The sequence below is a fragment of the Salvelinus sp. IW2-2015 genome, linkage group LG15, assembly GCF_002910315.2.
Source record: "Salvelinus sp. IW2-2015 linkage group LG15, ASM291031v2, whole genome shotgun sequence".
Taxonomy (NCBI): Eukaryota; Metazoa; Chordata; class Actinopteri; order Salmoniformes; family Salmonidae; genus Salvelinus; species Salvelinus sp. IW2-2015.
The window spans coordinates 51,646,793-51,664,322 of NC_036855.1; the positions used below are offsets into that span (position 1 = coordinate 51,646,793).

At 40.6% G+C, this 17,530-nt stretch overlaps 1 protein-coding gene across 1 annotated transcript; it reads right to left on the reverse strand.

The window, feature by feature from the left end:
- Positions 1–47: 47 nt before the first annotated feature.
- On the reverse strand, positions 48–15,916 carry mtch2 (mitochondrial carrier homolog 2). The gene is made up of 13 exons (XM_024001377.2): positions 15,775–15,916; positions 14,702–14,786; positions 6,598–6,704; positions 6,240–6,266; positions 6,059–6,115; positions 5,738–5,795; positions 5,557–5,608; positions 5,404–5,463; positions 5,047–5,140; positions 4,470–4,517; positions 4,116–4,183; positions 833–908; positions 48–694 (listed from the first exon to the last, which is right to left on the reverse strand). The coding sequence occupies exons 1-13, from the start codon at positions 15,859–15,861 to the stop codon at positions 608–610; spliced, it is 906 nt and encodes a 301-aa protein (XP_023857145.1). The 5' UTR covers positions 15,862–15,916; the 3' UTR covers positions 48–607.
- Positions 15,917–17,530: the final 1,614 nt, after the last annotated feature.

Consider the following 17,530-nt stretch of genomic DNA (forward strand, 5'->3'; position numbering starts at 1 on the left):
ATTTCAGATGTTCCCATTTGGAGAAATCAAAAGCTTATAAAACCCAATAAGTCAAAAAAAAGCATCTTTATTTGGATCAGTCAATGAGTTAATACAAGCACCTGACTGCTTCGACAAGGCGATAGACATTTGTCAACTCCATAGCAGTGTGGCCCAAAATTACCTTAACACCACATGGACCCTTTGAAGTTGTAGCATGACCACGTCCATAACACAAGGGACCAAAATCCCTTTGAATTAAACATTACATGCACATTTTCAATAACTTCCATCTTAAACTCAACAAGGAGAGCCTCCATTCCAGATATACAGGGTATTCCGAAACTTGGTATGCAATAGGTGACATAAGTCAGTCTCCCATCACGTTTGTTCCTGGATTTAGGTGAAACGACTCCATTTAATTAACCCGCAGTACAGTTTTACAAATGTCTATTAAAAGGAAGCTCTTCACATTTCCAATCAAAGCAGTTCTTTACTTGATGACAGGTTGTTAAAAAAAAAAAGTAAACAAGTGCATACAAAGGATTAGATGCCAGCGATTCACCCCCATTCAGGCAATGTCAATTTATATAATTACAATTAGATTCTATGCAGGTAGTTCAAGACTTTAAAAAAATCTCTTCTGGTCGATTGCATACGTCTTCCCCACAGGCAGCTTCCGGAAAAATAAACTGTTGCCTCTGCTCATGTTTCCCTATAAATAGAGGGAATACAAAGACAAAAACAGGAACATCTTAATGGCACAAATGTATTATCCATAATAATTCACCAATTTAGAAACACTTAACCAAGGATCTTGTGTAGCATTAACATTTTGAAAGCAGCAACCTACCTCTAGGCTCAGGTGCCTCCAGCAGTCCACCCAGGTTGGATATATAGAAGCATAGGGAGGGAGGCCGCCAGCCAGCCTGTAAAAGACAGGAGTGCTTATGTGGAAAGCCAGCCTTAAACAAACCACTCACTACAGGGAAACTTAAAAAAAAAAAAAGTAAATGGTGTCCAGCAAGAATTTTGCTAGGACTGTCGGGGTGGTCTGAGTGAGGACGAGCCTAATGCGAGGGATATGTAACCTGAAAACAAGCCGTCAGTGGCAGAGAGGTTTGAAACTATGGATGGGCGATATGGCCTAAAAGTCATTGTTTCACGATTCATCAACAAACAAAAAAGTGAACTAAATAAAATTTGTGCTATTAAATGTCATACACTGCATTTCAAACAATCAGCAATAATTAAATGAATTCAGGGCTTGTGAAATCATACCTAGGCTAAATAAGCCTTCCACAACCATAGACCCACTAATAATATAATCTAGTTCAACCTGATTTTTTTTGGAATAATTACTGATCTGGTGTTCAACTGAGTATTAAATGCCCTTGTTCATTTAACCAGAACCACGCATAATGCACATTCACTAATAATGACTAACGTCTTGTAGCAGGCTTGCTAGACAATTAACACAGGTCTCAATTAGACGTCAACCGATTAATTAGGGCCGATTTCAAGTTTTCATAACAATCGGTAATCTGCATTTTTGGACACCGATTATGGCCGATTACATTGCACACCACGAGGAGACTGCGTGGCAGGCTGACTACCTGTTATGCGAGTGCAGCAAGGAGCCAAGGTAAGGTGCTAGCTAGCATTAAACTTATCTGATAAAAAAACAATCAAAACGATATTACTAGTTTATCTAGCTTGTSCTGTGTTGCATATAATCGATGCGGTGCCTGTTAATTTATCATTGAATCACAGCCTACTTCGCCGAACGGGTGATTTAACAAGCGCAGTCGCAAAAAAAATGCACTMTCGTMGCACCAATGTGTACCTAACCATAAACAAATGCCTTTCTTAAAATCAATACAKAAGTATATATATTTTTTTAAACCTGCATATTTAGTTACTATTGCCTGCTAACATGAATTTKTTTTAACTAGAGAAATTGTGTCACTTCTCTTGCGTTCTYTGCAAGCAGASTCAGGGTATATGCAGCAGTTTGGGCCACCTGGCTCGTTGCGAACTGTGTGAAGACCATTTCTTCCTAACAAAGACCGTAATTAGTTTGCTAGAATTTTACATAATTATGACATAACAGAAATATTTAGACTTAGGGATGCCACCCGTTAGATAAAATATGGAACGGTTCCGTATTTCACTGAAAAAATAAACGTTTCGTTTTCGAAATGATAGATTCCGGATTTGACCATATTAATGACCTATGGCTCGTATTTCTGTGTGTTATTATATTATAATTAKGTCRATTATTTGATAGAGCAATCTGACTGAGCGGTGGTGGGCAGCAGCAGGCTTGTAAGCATTCATTCAAACAGCACTTTCGTGCATTTGCCAGCAGCTCTTCGCTGTTCTTCAAGCATTGCGCTGTTTATGACTTCAAGCCTATCAACTTCCGAGTTTAGGCTGGCAATACTAAAAGTACCTATTAGAACATCCAATAGTCAAAGGTATATGAAATACAAATGGTATAGAGAGAAATAGTCCTATAATAACTACAACCTAACACTTCTTACCTGGGAATATTGAAGACATGTTAAAAGAAACCACCAGCTTTCATATAGTCTGAGCAAGAACTTAAACATTAGCTTTTTTACATGGCACATATTGCACTTTTACTTTCTTCTCCAACACTGTTTTTGCATTATTTAAACCAAATTGAACATGTTTCATTATTTATTTGAGACTAATTGATTTTATTGATGTATTATATTAAGTTAAAATAAGTGTTCATTCAGTATTGTTGTAATTGTCATTATTACAAATACATAAAAATCGGCATCGGCTTTTTTTGGTCCTCCAATAATCGGTATCAGTGTTGAAAAATCATAGTCGGTCGACCTCTAGTCTCAATAGCTCAACCCCATGTACTAGTGAGAAGCCAGCTAATCTTCATACAGTATTTCCAGTTTAGCCAATTTGGATTTATTTTCCAGCTACCAAGGCAGAACAATCAAATTGTTATGAACACACGTCTGTCCTTCAACTGTTTGAACAGAATGCTAGCCTGTACACTTTGTTCAGATGTTGAAATCAAGTGACCTACCTTACGCTTATTGCATATTTACAAAACAGACTACTAGGCAGATAGTATAACAGTCTTTGGCTAAAATGCTGCTAGCGGTACTGCAATGCCGCGTGACAAACTGATCATACATTTTCCAGAATCTACGTTCATTGATATTCCCATTTTAGTAGTCTGCTCTGCACGCAATTTGAGTAGTGGAGACAAAGGGTATTGTTAGAAAAGGTTAACTTCTCTATTACAGTAAAATAATGTTTCGGTGTCCATACGACTAATTATGTTGGACCAAACCTCAAATGCAAATAGCAAGTTGAATCCACTTGTCAGAGAGGAAGTGATCTCATCTTTGTTGTGAGTGGCTGGGGGAGGGGCTTGGTGTGTGTGTGTGTGTGTGTGTGTGTGTGTGTGTGTGTGTGTGTGTGTGTGTAAACAGAGAGGAAGATGCAAAGCTTGAGGTATTACTTGCCAAAATCTGTACGAAATAAGCCCATGCGTTTCTATGGGTTTAGCTTGTCACCGGCCTTTGGGACAATGACTCCCATTGTTGGGGCGGAGACATGAACATCTRGTCATTATATACGCATCTCTGGTGTAAATGGGAAGGTGTACAAAGCACCGAAGTATCGAAGGAGACGAGAACAAATCGGACAAACAAATTCAATATAAAATCGCCCAGACCTATTTGAAACGCTTTGTGTTATTGGTCTATTAACTTACACCACCTGGTGATTTTGGCAGGCAGGCCAAACCTCAATTCCGCCAAAACAGGCTGAAATGTCAGTTCTTACACTAAAATGGCATAATTTTTCACAGTGTTATTCCGACCTCAATGTGGGAAAATATATCAAACACTGTGCCTTTAAACCAGCAACGTTTTGTTTAAGGCAGGTTAAGATCCAAATGTGTACCTGCACAGAACTAGTTCAGGAAAAACAATTAGGAAATAAAGGCTTCCTCAAATGACATGAAAACCGGTGATGCCAACGCACGCATTGCAACTTGACATCTTTCAAAGCGTTTTACATTTTGTAAATAAACTAAAGTCAAAAAAGATTGAAAACATCCAAACACAGCTACTTACCCGCAGTCATTGACAGCCATGAGGTTTGACACCAAAACAAAGGGGTATGTGAGCATACTGGCCAAGAACTGGAACACAAGAGGGTGAAATTACAGAACTAAAACAGCCCAACAAAATTGACAGAACATGCGCAACCAAAGCAATACATTAACATTTTATTCATTTAGCAGACGCTCTTATAAAGAACGACCTACAGTAGTGAGTGCATACATTTATTTTATTATGTACTGGTCCCCCGTGGTAATTGAACTCACAACCCTAGCGTTGCAATCGCCATGCTCCACCAWCAGCCACACCGGACCCCAATAAAAATCCTGTCAACTGTTTATTATTTAAAACATGTTTTACACTTACCCCAGTCACAGCCTGAGAGCAGTTCTTTATTTCTCCTGTGTGACTCATCTGAGAAAAGGATGATTAAAAAAAATTAAAAAAGTCATAATTCACTTACCCATTCATTCTACACTGACATACAAATGCACTTCAGTACATGGTATTTTTTTGATGTGAGGGCCACATCTACTTTAAAGGCCCAGTGCAGTCAAAAACTTGATTGTCCTACGTAAAAAAATATACATAGAATACCACACTGAGGTTGGAATAATACTGTGAAAATTATGATGCCCTGAATGCTGTTTTGGTGGAATGGTGTTTTGGAATGCCTGGTGACGTCCCCAGGTGGTAAATTAGTTAGACCAATAACMAGTTCCAAACCTTTCTGCCAATAACGGATAGTTTTCAGTTTCCCACTCAGACCACTCCCAGACAGTCCTAGCAAAACTGTTGCTTGAGAAAATGCTCTTTGCTAAGAAGCTATTTGCCAAGAAGCTTAGGTACTTAATTGTTACCCAGAAGCGATTTGAGATGGAGATAAAGACGGCTGCATTGGACCTTTAAACAAGTGGCAAAAACCCAAATCCATCTGACTTACTGAGTCATCAATGGCGTATGTGTTGATGAGGTGGGCAAGCATGTTGCAGATCCACAGAGAGAGCACGTCACCCAGCAGACGAGGAATAAGGCCCCTGCATGAGAGCACAGCTATTAGWCGGAGGTTAAGACGACAAGGAAAGAGAGGTCATGGTACAGACATCCAGAGGAAACGGCATTCAGAAAGCAAAACATTTGCAAGATTCTGGAGCAAGCATAAACTTACCTCTAAAAATAACTTCAAAAGGATTGACTGAATTTACTGAGATCAAATGTATTCTAGTAATTTAGCAAGTCAAGAGTAAAGGATGCCCTTGATGAGACATTGGTCATGAAGCCAAAGGAAGATCATACTTACGCAAAGAATCCCAGAACTCCTTCATTCTTGTAGACAGTGACGATGGAATCAAACACTCCACTGCAAGACAACAAGAAACATTTGTAATATTCAGTATTACATGGCTATAAATCGTATAAAACACATATTGAATTTAGGTTAAGAGAAACTCACCTGTACTTGGTTTCTCTACCGATAAACTGGACCATGCATCTCAAGGTGATCACTTTGGTACAAACAGAAAATAACCATTAAGAACACAGTATCCATGCAGTAGTCATTATCCTATGAGAACACGCATTTAGGGCAAAGGATGACAAGACAAAAAGTTGCTCGACACAAACAGTACAATTACCATGGAAGGGGTGCGTGACGATCGTGGCACAGGAGCGGGCTATCATCTCTTTGGTTGTCTGTGGTAAAAGAAAAACAGAAAGAATGGTGATGCAGAATTTAGAAGGAAACATGAATCCAGCTTGGACAGCTTTAGCTGGGGATAATTCCCCTTACACCAAGAACCATCTGCACCCCAGATATTAACTTACTTGCGTACGGTGAAAACAAATCTGAATATTTCGATTGGAACAAATTTAACACGCCCAAGATCAAAGGCAATAACATGCTAAAAAACAAACATCTGTCAAACCATCTGCTTTACTGGATAAATTATTCATACCTCATTCACAACATGCTGTAAAGATCCCTCTTCAGCTTTCTGACTGGTTCCAGACACCTAAAAAGGATTTAAAACTGACCATAAATATCCACAGCCTGCATTTAAAAAGAGAAGTTTAATTTAATAAAATAAATAAGAGTCAATTATACAATTAGTACATAACCAGGCCAAAAATATTTACCTCATATTTGCCTGCATCCTGGCATCTCTGTAAAAGACAGCAGTGATTAGTTCAACAGGGATCCAGTTTCATAATGGTGTGTCGACACTGCCATCCAGAGCATTTGTCAGTTCATGAATTTAGAAACAAATAGCCTTCGTCAAACTCACCATCCTAAAACAGTGAAAGGCCAATCCAGCTCAAGTCACACAGAGTCAATTCCCAAGCCAGTATATAGCTTATTCTCTGARGAGCACGACTTTCCACACAGAACGTGATCACATTTAGGGATTGAGGCTAGACTACTGCTGAGGTCTGAAAACGTCAGATAAGATTTATTTAGGAAGCTACATTAAGCCAGCGTGTTAGTTAGACCCACCTGCAAGATTCTGCTGTGTACAAGGGTGCCGATGGTCCCTGCACAGAGCCTGGGGGCTAGGCCATTAAAGAGACCTGCCTTGCCATCAATCTTTATGATGTGCTTCGCTAAAAGACAGAAATGACAGGATCAAAGAACAGACACACAGAAAATCAACACGTTCATTGGCCTGTCCGTACCATACAGTCGGACTAGTCTTATTCCCAGTTGCCTACTAGTTGGGGTTTAACATCAAGATAAGTCCAGTTTAAATCCATCACCATTAGTGATGCGCAGGTTGACCGATAACCCGCAGTCCCTGCAGTTATATCTACGGGGTGGGCTGGTTTAGGGTCATGAAAGAGTCTGGATGAAGCCCAGGTTGAAATAAGACCAAACAATTGAGCAATAATATCTAAAAGGCAAAATATTTTTTCCCCCTTTCATTATTTTAGACTATCTGGCATTAGCTTGTAAGCCTATAAGCTTTAGGGCCATAACTGTACAGCCGCCAAATAGCCTACACGCCAATCGTCAAAATGTTTTTGCGAATGGGCAGAAAGAATTAACGTCGATCCACGGAGGCGAAAAGGACAATGTCGGAGTTTAATTCAATAAGAGAAAAGCTGCGAAATGGAGAGTTGAAAATAAAGAGAATCAAAGGCCAGAAAAGTAAATGTTTGGGAAAAATTTGGTGAAGTGGTAAAAGAGGATGATATGTTGTGTGATATGATTGTGAGGTGTTACACAAATTGGACAGTCAAGACGGGGACTTTAAAATAGACCTATTGCACGTCAAGGGAACTGAAGCCTACTGTTCTGATGGGTTAAATGAAAACTAAAATCTGGACACTGACTGTAGGTATATAACCTCTCACATAGCCTTAATATTAACTCCTGCAGAATGAAGCATTTCTTGCAGTAAAATAATACACCAAATGTAGGACACAAATGATTTATTTCTTTCAGCATTTTGAGAGCATGTGAAAGCACATTTAGATGCCGTCTGTAGAGACGCTATCGTTATCAGCGTCATAAAAGCTGATAGTATTTCAACCACATAAAATATGCATCCATGGGGCGGCAGATAGCCTAGCGGTTAGAACGTTGGTCCAGTAACCGAAAGGTTGCTAGATCAAATCCCAGAGCTGACAAGGTAAAAATCTGTCGTTCTGCCCCTGAACAAGGCAGTTAACCCACTGTTCCTAGGCCGTCATTGTAAATAAGAATTTGTTCTTAACTGACTTGCGTAGTTAAATAAAAGGTTAAATAAAAAATAAAAACGAAATCTTATTAGAAACATGTTGAGTCATTTTCAGAGCTTTCTATTTCTTTACAACCGGTCAAACAAATGTCATTTGGAAATATTTCTAAATCTTTCCTTTTTGTTTGTTATTTATTGCATTTTCTTCCCGGTCCCTAAATGTCTGCTCCACGAACGAAGCAGGGATGACAGAAAACTTTAGATGTCAACAAGATTGCATTCATTCTAACGATTTATGACGTTCTGGTGAGCAAGGGCTTATTTAGTCTTCTAGGACAATATAAATGACAGAAGATAAGCTGCATGCATCTTAATTATAAGCACAAACATCTTAAAATCAGGCAAAATAAATCCTGCACCCCATGTCCCAAAATAGTTTGCCGTCTGACTGTAGTCTACAGTGCATTTTATATATTATGCTTGAGCCGAAAGTGTGTTCGGGGGCTCCGTATGGAGGTTGACACGCAATTGCGGAGCCTCCGGAGGCATGCAGAGGCGAAATTGAGATCTGTACCAAATGTTGTAACAATAAAGAGGGCTCTGTATAGCTCTGGATTGACATGATTGGTTGACGGTAGGTGGGGGGGGGGTCCTGTATAAACTTCCTTGACAACAGCTCTGCGCCGCTCCATGAAGTGCAAGAAGTACATAGACACCTGCTCGTCCAYCATCTCATTGCAAAATTATGGGCATTAATATGGAGTTAGTCCCCCCTTTTCTGCTATAACAGCCTCCACTCTTCTGGGAAGGCTTTCCACTAGATGTTGGAACATTGCAGCGGGGACTTGCATTCATTCAGCCACAAGCGCATTAGTGAAGTCGGGTATTGATGTGGGACGATTAGGACTGGCTCGCAGTCGGCGTTCCAATTCATCCCAAAGGTGTTCGATGGGGTTGAGGTCAGGGCTCTGTGCACTCCAGACAAGCTCTTTCACAACAATCTCGACAAACCATTTCTGTATGGACCTCACTTTGTGCATGGGGGCATTGTCATGCTGAAACAGGAAAGGGGATTCTCCAAACTGTTGCCACAAAGTCGGAAGCACAGAATCATCTAAAATGTCATTGTATGCTGTAGCGATAAGATATCCCTTCACTGGAAGGAACTAAGGGGCCTAGGCCAAACGATGAAACACAGGACCAGACTATCATTCCTCTAACAAACTTTACAGTTGGCACTATGCATTGGGGCAGGTAGCCTTCTCCTGGCATCCGCCAAACCCAGATTTGTCCGTCGGACTGCCAGATTGTGAAGTGTAATTCATCACTCTAGAGAACACGTTTCCACTGCTCCAGAGTCCAATGGCGGCGAGATTTACACCACTCCAGCAGATGCATGGTGATCTTAGGCTTGTGAGCGGTTGCTCGGCCATGGCAACCCATTTCATGAAGCTCCCGACAAATAGTTATTGTTCTGACGTTGCTTCCAGGCGCAGTTTGAAACTTGGTAGTGAATGTTGCAACCGAGGAAAGGTGGCATCCTATGACAGTACCACGTTGAAAGTCACTGAGCTCTTTAGTAAAGCCATTCTACTGTCAATGTTTGTCTATGGAGATTGCATGGCGGTGTGCTCAATTTTATACACCTGTCAGCAACGGGGGTGGCTGAAATAGCAGAATCCACTAATTTGAAGGGGGGGGTCCACATACTTTTGTTATTTATAGTGTATGAATGCCCCGACTTCTGCAGAAGCAGTATCCCCGTAAATGCTGCATGGCCAATGCAGACATTGGATTGACCATGCAGCGCATTTTAGGGTCGGTTGGGGGCCTCAACCCATATAGTTGGCTGGATGTTTTATTAGCAATTGCAGGCGGGTGTGGGTGAACAAACAGCTGACCCGAACACCACTAAATCATTAGTACCATCAAGGAACAAGGGCTGATTGCACCAGTCGAGCGTAAAAAGTTGGGCTTAAATGTTAGGTCAGCGTAGCTGCGTCTGACTTTGGGATCAGAATTTACACCTGCTGCGCCAACCAAAAATAAGACTAGTCGTAGCTAAGCCAGGCGTAAGCAATGCACGTTCATGAGATTTGATGCTTGATAATGATGGTTGCTAGGCAGCGCCCTTTACTAAGCTGTTATCAGCCTCATGGCATGTCCCATCACTTCGCAAAGCCCACCAGTATGCATGCAAGTTTTCTTAACCACAACTGGAAGGATCAATCAATAATTACCTRGGAAATGAATATCACTGAATTATTTAAATACTGGAATAAAAGTAGGCTAATGCCATTAATTTGCTCTTCACTCAAGTAGTAGCCAGGGCTATATCTCAACTAAAAGCCCTGGACAAAATCACATTGATTATCATGTAACTGAATCTCAGTCTATATATTTTGTTATTTGATCTCTGGCTGGCAAATAAGTGGAGGTAGCAGCTCATCTATTAGTTTGCTAATATCTGCTCAGACACATTTAGCATGCTATAATGTGGCATAAATCAAGTGTATTATCCCAGAGTTTCTAAACGCAGAGGCTCATCATTGCGAGACTTCTGGGAACGTTTACGGAACAGACTAGGCCAGTGTTCCGGGTTTGAGCGGTCAGAGAGAGGCGAAAAATTCTTCCTTAGTAGTTAATTTTCTCAAAATTTAAAAGACAACCTCGATTCGAGAAAATGTCTTAGGTAGTTGAACATGTTATTACTTGAACCTTGTGAAAATGACAAACTGACACGTTATAATTTTTCGTCAAAAACAACTTCATATCGAAGGAGTGCCTTTGATTTGACGGCTTACACATGTGCATCTCAGGTCGAGATGACCTTTAGAACCGATTACGTGTTTCTATGCATAAGCTTAGCTAGCCAACATCGCCTACAAGTGTGGTCAAGGATTTCTATTGGAGAAACAGTTTTAGCCTAGGGCTAGGCGGTATACCATGTTTTACAATATACCGGTATTGATGCATGGTTTGGGTTTTACTTTACCTTCTAAAAGTATTTGAATGTTTGGTTTGTTAAAATGTGATACGCTGTGTGTAACGTCCATTTTCACAGTTTACTTCGCTACCCTCTCGCTCTATGTCTTTCCACACAGACCGAGCCCCGACCGCTGTCAATCAAGGAGCACATTTGGTGTTCCTCTACCTTGACACTTGTGTTCCATCTCTGCATGGTCAATGCAGCACATYAAACAATGTTGTTCTTAATATAAATTCACTAGCGTTATATAATTAGACTATTAGTTTGTGTTTCTTACATCTGCAAACAGCTAGTTTGTATTTTCTTAGTAAATTGGGCCTAAATCTCATTAGCCGCTAATGCTAATCGCTAGCTAGCTAATAAAATGTACTGAGTCTGGGCAACCGTAACTAGCTATACAGCCTAATAATACCAGTAATGGTGGACCTACAGTACCAGTCAAAAGTTTGGACACCTACTCATTTAAGGGTTTTTATTTGTACTATTTTCCACATTGTAAAAAAATTGTGAAGACATCAAAACTTTGTAATAACACATATGGAATCATGTAGTAAAATTTAACAAATCAAAATATATTTTATATTTGAGATTCTTCAAAGTAGCCACCCTTTGCCTTGATGACAGCTTTGCACATGCTTGGCATTCTCTCAACCAGCTTCATGAGGCAGTCACCTGGAATGCATTTCAATTAACAGGTGTGCCATCTTAAGTTAATTTGTGGAATGTCGTTCCTTCTTAATGCGTTTGAGCCAATCAGTTGTGTTGTGACAATAGAGTGGGGATATACAGAATGTCTTTATTTATTTATTTATTTAACTAGACAAGTCAGTTAAGAACAACATTTTATTTTCAATGACGGCCTACCGGGGAACAGTGGGTTAACTGCCTTGTTCAGGGGCAGAATGACAGATTTTTAACCTTGTCAGCTCGGGATTCGATCCAGCAACCTTTCGGTTACTGGCCCAACGCTGTAACCACTTGGCTACTTGCCGCTTATTTGGTAAAAGACCAAGTCCATATTATGGCAAGAACAGCTCAAATAAGCAAAGAAACAACAGTCCATCATTACTTTAAGACATGAAGGTCAGTCAATACGGAAAATGTCAAGAACTTTGAAAGTATCTTCAAGTGCAATCGCTAAAAACCATCAAGTGCTATGATGAAACCGCCACAGGAAGACCCAGAGTCACCTCTGCTGCAGAGGATAAGTTCATTAGTTAACTGCACCACAGATTGCAGCCCAAATAAACAGTTCAGAGTTCAAGTAACAGACACATCTCAATATCAACTGTTCAGAGGAGACTGCTTGAAATCAGACCTACATGGTCGAATTGCTGCAAAGAAACCACGACTAATGGACCAACAAGAAGACGAGACTTGCTTGGGCCAAGAAACACGAGTAATGGACATTAGACTGGTGGAAATCTGTCCTTTGGTCTGATAAGTCCAAATTTGAAGCATGGAGGCGCAGGTGTGAAGGTGCGGGGGCGCTTTGCTGGTGACACTGGCTGATTTATTTAGAAATCAAGGCACTCTTAACCAGCATGGCTACCACAGCATTCTGCAGCAATACGCCATCCCATCAGGTTGGCGCTTAGTGGGACTACCATTTGTTATTCCACAGGACAATGACCCAAAACACACAGGATGTGTAAGGGCTATTTGACCAAGGAGAGTGATGAGTGCTGCATCAGATGACCTGGCCTCCACAATATCCTGACCTCAGCCCAATTGAGATGGTTTGGGATGAGTTGGACCGCAGAGTGAAGTAAAAGCAGCCAACAAGTGCTCAGCATGTGGGAACTCCTTCAAGACTGTTGGAAAAGCATTCCTCATGAAGCTGGTTGAGAGAATGCCAAGAGTGTGCCAAGCTGTCATCAAGGCAAAGGGTGGCTACTTTGAAGAATATAAAATATATTTTGATTTTTTTAATGCTTTTTGGGGTATTACATGATTCCATTTGTGTTATTTCATAGTTTTGATTTCTTCACTATTATTCTATAATGTAGAAAATAGTAAAAATAAAGAAAAACCCTTGAATAAGTAGGTGTGTCCAAACTTTTGACTGGTACTGTACATCTGCATGTTTTTTGTGAAGCAGTAGCTTCTAAATCAAAGAGGAATACGCAAAGCAACAATATGTTAGCAGAATTAAGTAGTTAAGAGAAAACATTCAATGTAGCCAAAGATTATAGTGTCCCCTTGGAAACACTTGTCAACACTTTGGTTCCTTTAATATATTTTTTTTAAATTTAACTAGGTAAGTCAGTTAAGAACAAATTCTTATTTACAGTGACGGCCTACCAAAACGCAAACGGCCTCCTGCGGGGACGGGGGCTAGGATTAAAAATAAAAAAATAAATATAGGACAAAACACACATCGACAAGAGAGACAACACTACATAAAGAGGGACCTAAGACAACATAGCAAGGCAGCAACACATGACAACACAGCATGGTAGCAACACAACATGGTAGCAGCACAAAACATGGTACAAACATTATTGGGAACAGACAACAACACAAAGGGCAAGGTAGAGACAACAATGCATCACACAAAGCAGCCACAACTGTCAGTAAGTGTCCATGATTGAGTCTTTGAATGAAGAGATTGAGATAAAACTGTCCGGTTTGAGTGTTTGTACCATGTCACAATAACGCCTCCCTGGCATTGTAATTTGTTGTCATATCAAACACTGTATTCAAAGTGCCCACTATTATATTCTAAGTATAGAATTTTAATAATCATTTCATTTCCATGACTGTTTCTCTAAAGCACAAGTCAAATCGCAATTGCAACATTTAGTTAAAAATAAGGCCTAAATTGTTTGCACATATAGTGCAGCCCTACGTGGCACTGTGGAAATTATCTCAAATGAGTGCAGGAAATGCAGAACCTCTACGTGATCGGTGTCCCTCCACCGGGACGGTTGAGCTAACGTAGTTGAGCTAACGTAGGCTAATGCGATTAGCAAGAGGTTGTAAGTAACAAGAACATTTCCCTGGACATAGACATATCTGATATGGGCAGAGCTTAAATTCTTGTTAATCTAACTGCACTGTACAATTTACAGTAGCTATTACAGTGAAATACCATGCTATTGTTTGAGGAGAGTGCACAGTTATGAACTTGAAAATGTATTAATAAGACAATTAGACACATTTGGGCAGTCTTGATATAACATTTTGAACAGAAATACAATGGTTCATTGAATCAGTCTAATACTTTGCACATACACTGCTGCCATCTAATGGACAAAATCTAAATTGCGCCTAACCTGGAATATTACATTTTGGCCTTCTCCTGCATTTCAAAGACGCATGTTTTTTTCTTTGTATTATCTTTTACCAAATCTAATGTGTTATATTCTCCTACATTCATTTCACATTTCCACAAACTTCAAAGTGTTTCCTTTCAAATAGTATCAAGAATATGCATATCCTTGCTTCAGGTCCTGGGCTACAGGCAGTTAGATTTCGCTATGTCATTTTACCCATTGTAATCAATTAGAATGTATGTGTTGCCACCGTAGGGTCGGTCACACACTACTCAAAGCAAATGTTGAACTTGTATTATTCAGAAACATTTAAATACCATTATATGATATGTTGGCCATATCGCCCAGCCCTATCTTAATACTGTACTGTCTTTGGTATTATTTTGCTATTGAATCGCGCATAGGCACCTCGAAAAGCGGTTGTGAAATATTAACACGAGACTCACATCCTATTGAAAAAAAGTATATTATTTTCTGTGCATATCATGACATATAGTCGCAATTTAACACCCTACGCCTGCTCCCCTACTAGGCATAGCCCTTAGAAGGGCTTACGCCCAGGTGGGGTAGCCAGTAACTGGTGCAACCAGCCCGATGCTAATTGAAAACTAGCTAGCCATTTTGCAAGTGGGTAGACTGGAATTTAGGTCTCACCATAGGCAAACAATCCAGGCAGCTGGTACACTTGTCTACCAAACAGGTTTCTTCCAAGGGAGGGAGGGAGAGGTTCATGGCCAACCTGAAAAGGAGTACATGAGCAATTGCCACTTATTAGGTAATGACATAATACATTGAAGTGAACGCCAGTATATAAGGCCAAGTGCTAGTCAGTTATAGTTAGGGCTAGTACCATTTCCTACGCGATCTAGATTAACAATATGTAACATTTGTTTTACTTTCTTTGCAGACATTTGACATAGTACAATTATCATCCAGTTTATGATAACCGCGCACACAGTTATGATCCAGCGAAATACCCTGTCGTTTTATAACCTTAGCTAGCTAGTTCGCGTTACACGGGTGAGTGGGCCAAAGGGCGCCCATTGTGTCCTGAACGTTTAAAACGAGACTTATCTAGTTACGTTAGCCAGTCGTTATTCTCATGCTATTTATAATGTCGCACAAATGAACATGATAGCTGGCTAAATAGGGGCATGTCTAGTTTGGAACTGTTTATCAAATGTAGGTAAAAGGTAGATTTTCTTGTTGTTACATTTTAGCTAACACTAACCTAATTCTCCCAACCCGTTACTTTGATTCTCAGAACCTGATACTTAAAAGTACATTTTGACAAAAGCTGTATCCCTTTTAGACAACCGCTAGATATAAATAATTGTATAACAAGGTAATTGTTTATCTGCGGCAAAATGTCGAAACCCACTTCCTTAGTGCGCTAACAAGCTAGCTTAGCTCTTTGACCTTTTCGTGACGTCTACCCCCTAGCTCCTAATTTTAGCTAGTTATAGAAACATACTGATTGAAACGATAAGTGAACTGCTGTTTAGGTAATATTTTAATGAGATCAGCTTGAATTTATCGGCTGTGTGGAGTATGGAAAGATCAACACCGTAATGTAACGTGAGTTCTATTTAGCTAGCTAGTCGTTGTGGCTGTTGTGGCAGCTAACTACAGTAGCCTGTCAGTTACAGAACCGGCCTCGGAGTAAAGATAGCTGGATCAAAACATTCTGGTCAGTTATGTTTGATTAATCTCAATATATATCTTACCTGAACTAGAACTTTGATGTACATGAGGGGGTGGGAAAGGATCGTTAATCCAGACCCCAGAAGTACTTGGCCACACGTGTCCGCCATTATGGAGCAAACTGACAGGATTCTTCTCCTCCCACCAGCCGGGAAGAGAAGAAGGAAGCTTCAGTAGGTTAGCCACTCAACTCACATGACACAGGAGGGACCGCCCCGGACCAGACAGGCCGCAGATTCTTCAGATGACTTTGGCCAAGACTTCATAGGACCCTACTGTGCTAGAGTATAGACGTTTGAAATCATTTGTTTTCATCCTAGTGGCTATATCAATTTAGTGCATAAACATGCATTTTTTAGTAGGCCTAGACACTTGCAGGAATAGTGTTATGCTCTTAGCATCTTGAGGTGAAAAGAAGACCATGAAGATAAAAGTAAGCGCACCCACCGTCAGCCCTGCAGCTCTGCAGTAGCCAAGCCGACCTTCGACCAGACCAGAGTTGACCCATTGACCAGACCAGCCGACCTTCGACCATTGACCAGACCATCACTGAGCCACCCAACCAGACCAACGTTGACCAGCCGACCATCGACCAGACCAGTTGACTGACCAGCTGACCGTCGACCAGACCAGCGTTGACCAGCCGACCAGACCAGCGTCGACATGTCGACCAGACCAGCGCTGAGACACCTGACAAGACCAGCGCTAAGCCACCCAACCAGACCGTCGAGCAGACCAGTGTTGACCAAACTAGCGCTGAGCCACCCTGACAAGACCAGAGCTGAACCACCTGACCAGACCAGCCTGGACCAGACCAGCATTAACCACCTGTTGACCAGACCAGTGCTGACCAGCATTGTGTGATAAAGTGATAAAGAACCCTCCGTTGCTCGCTACTTCAATGAAGAAGACAAATCAATCTTTGCCAGCATAGATGGGTGAATTTGGCTTCAATACGATGTGCAAGTGACGTCATCCTACGTCATACTTCCGGGTCCTGTCCCTTAATCTTTTGAATAGGCTTGATGATTATATCATAATATTTTTGAAAACACTGTAATTTATTAAGATATTTACAGTTGAAGTCAGAAGTTTACATACACCTTAGCCAAATAATTTAAACTCAGTTTTTCACAATTCCTGACATTTAATCAGAGTAAAAATTCCCTGTCTTAGGTCAGTTAGGATCATCACTTTATTTTAAGAATGTGAAATGTCAGAATAATAGAAGAGAGAATTATTTATTTCAGCTTTTATTTCTTTCATCACATTCCCAGTGGGTCAGAAGTTTACATACACTCAATTAGTATTTGGTAACATTGCCTATAAATTGTTTAACTTGGGTGAAATGTTTTGGGTAGCCTTCCACAAGCTTCCCACAATAAGTTGGGTGAATTTTGTCCCATTCCTTCTGACAGAGCTGGTGTAACTGACCAGGTTTGTAGGGCTCCTTGCCCGCACACGCTTTTTCAGTTCTGCCCACAAATGTTATATAGGATTGAGGTCAGGGCTTTGTGATGGCCACTCCAATACCTTGACTTTGTTGTCCTTAAGCCATTTTGCCACAACTTTGGAAGTATGCTTGGGGTCATTGTTCATTGGGAAGACCCATTTGCGACCAAGCTTTAATTAACTTCTTGTCTGATGTCTTGAGATGTTGCTTCAATATATCCACATAAATGTCTTTCGTCATGATGCCATCTATTTTGTGAAGTGCACAAGTCCCTCCTGCAGCTAGGCACCCGCACAACATGATGCTGCCACCCCCATTCTTCACGG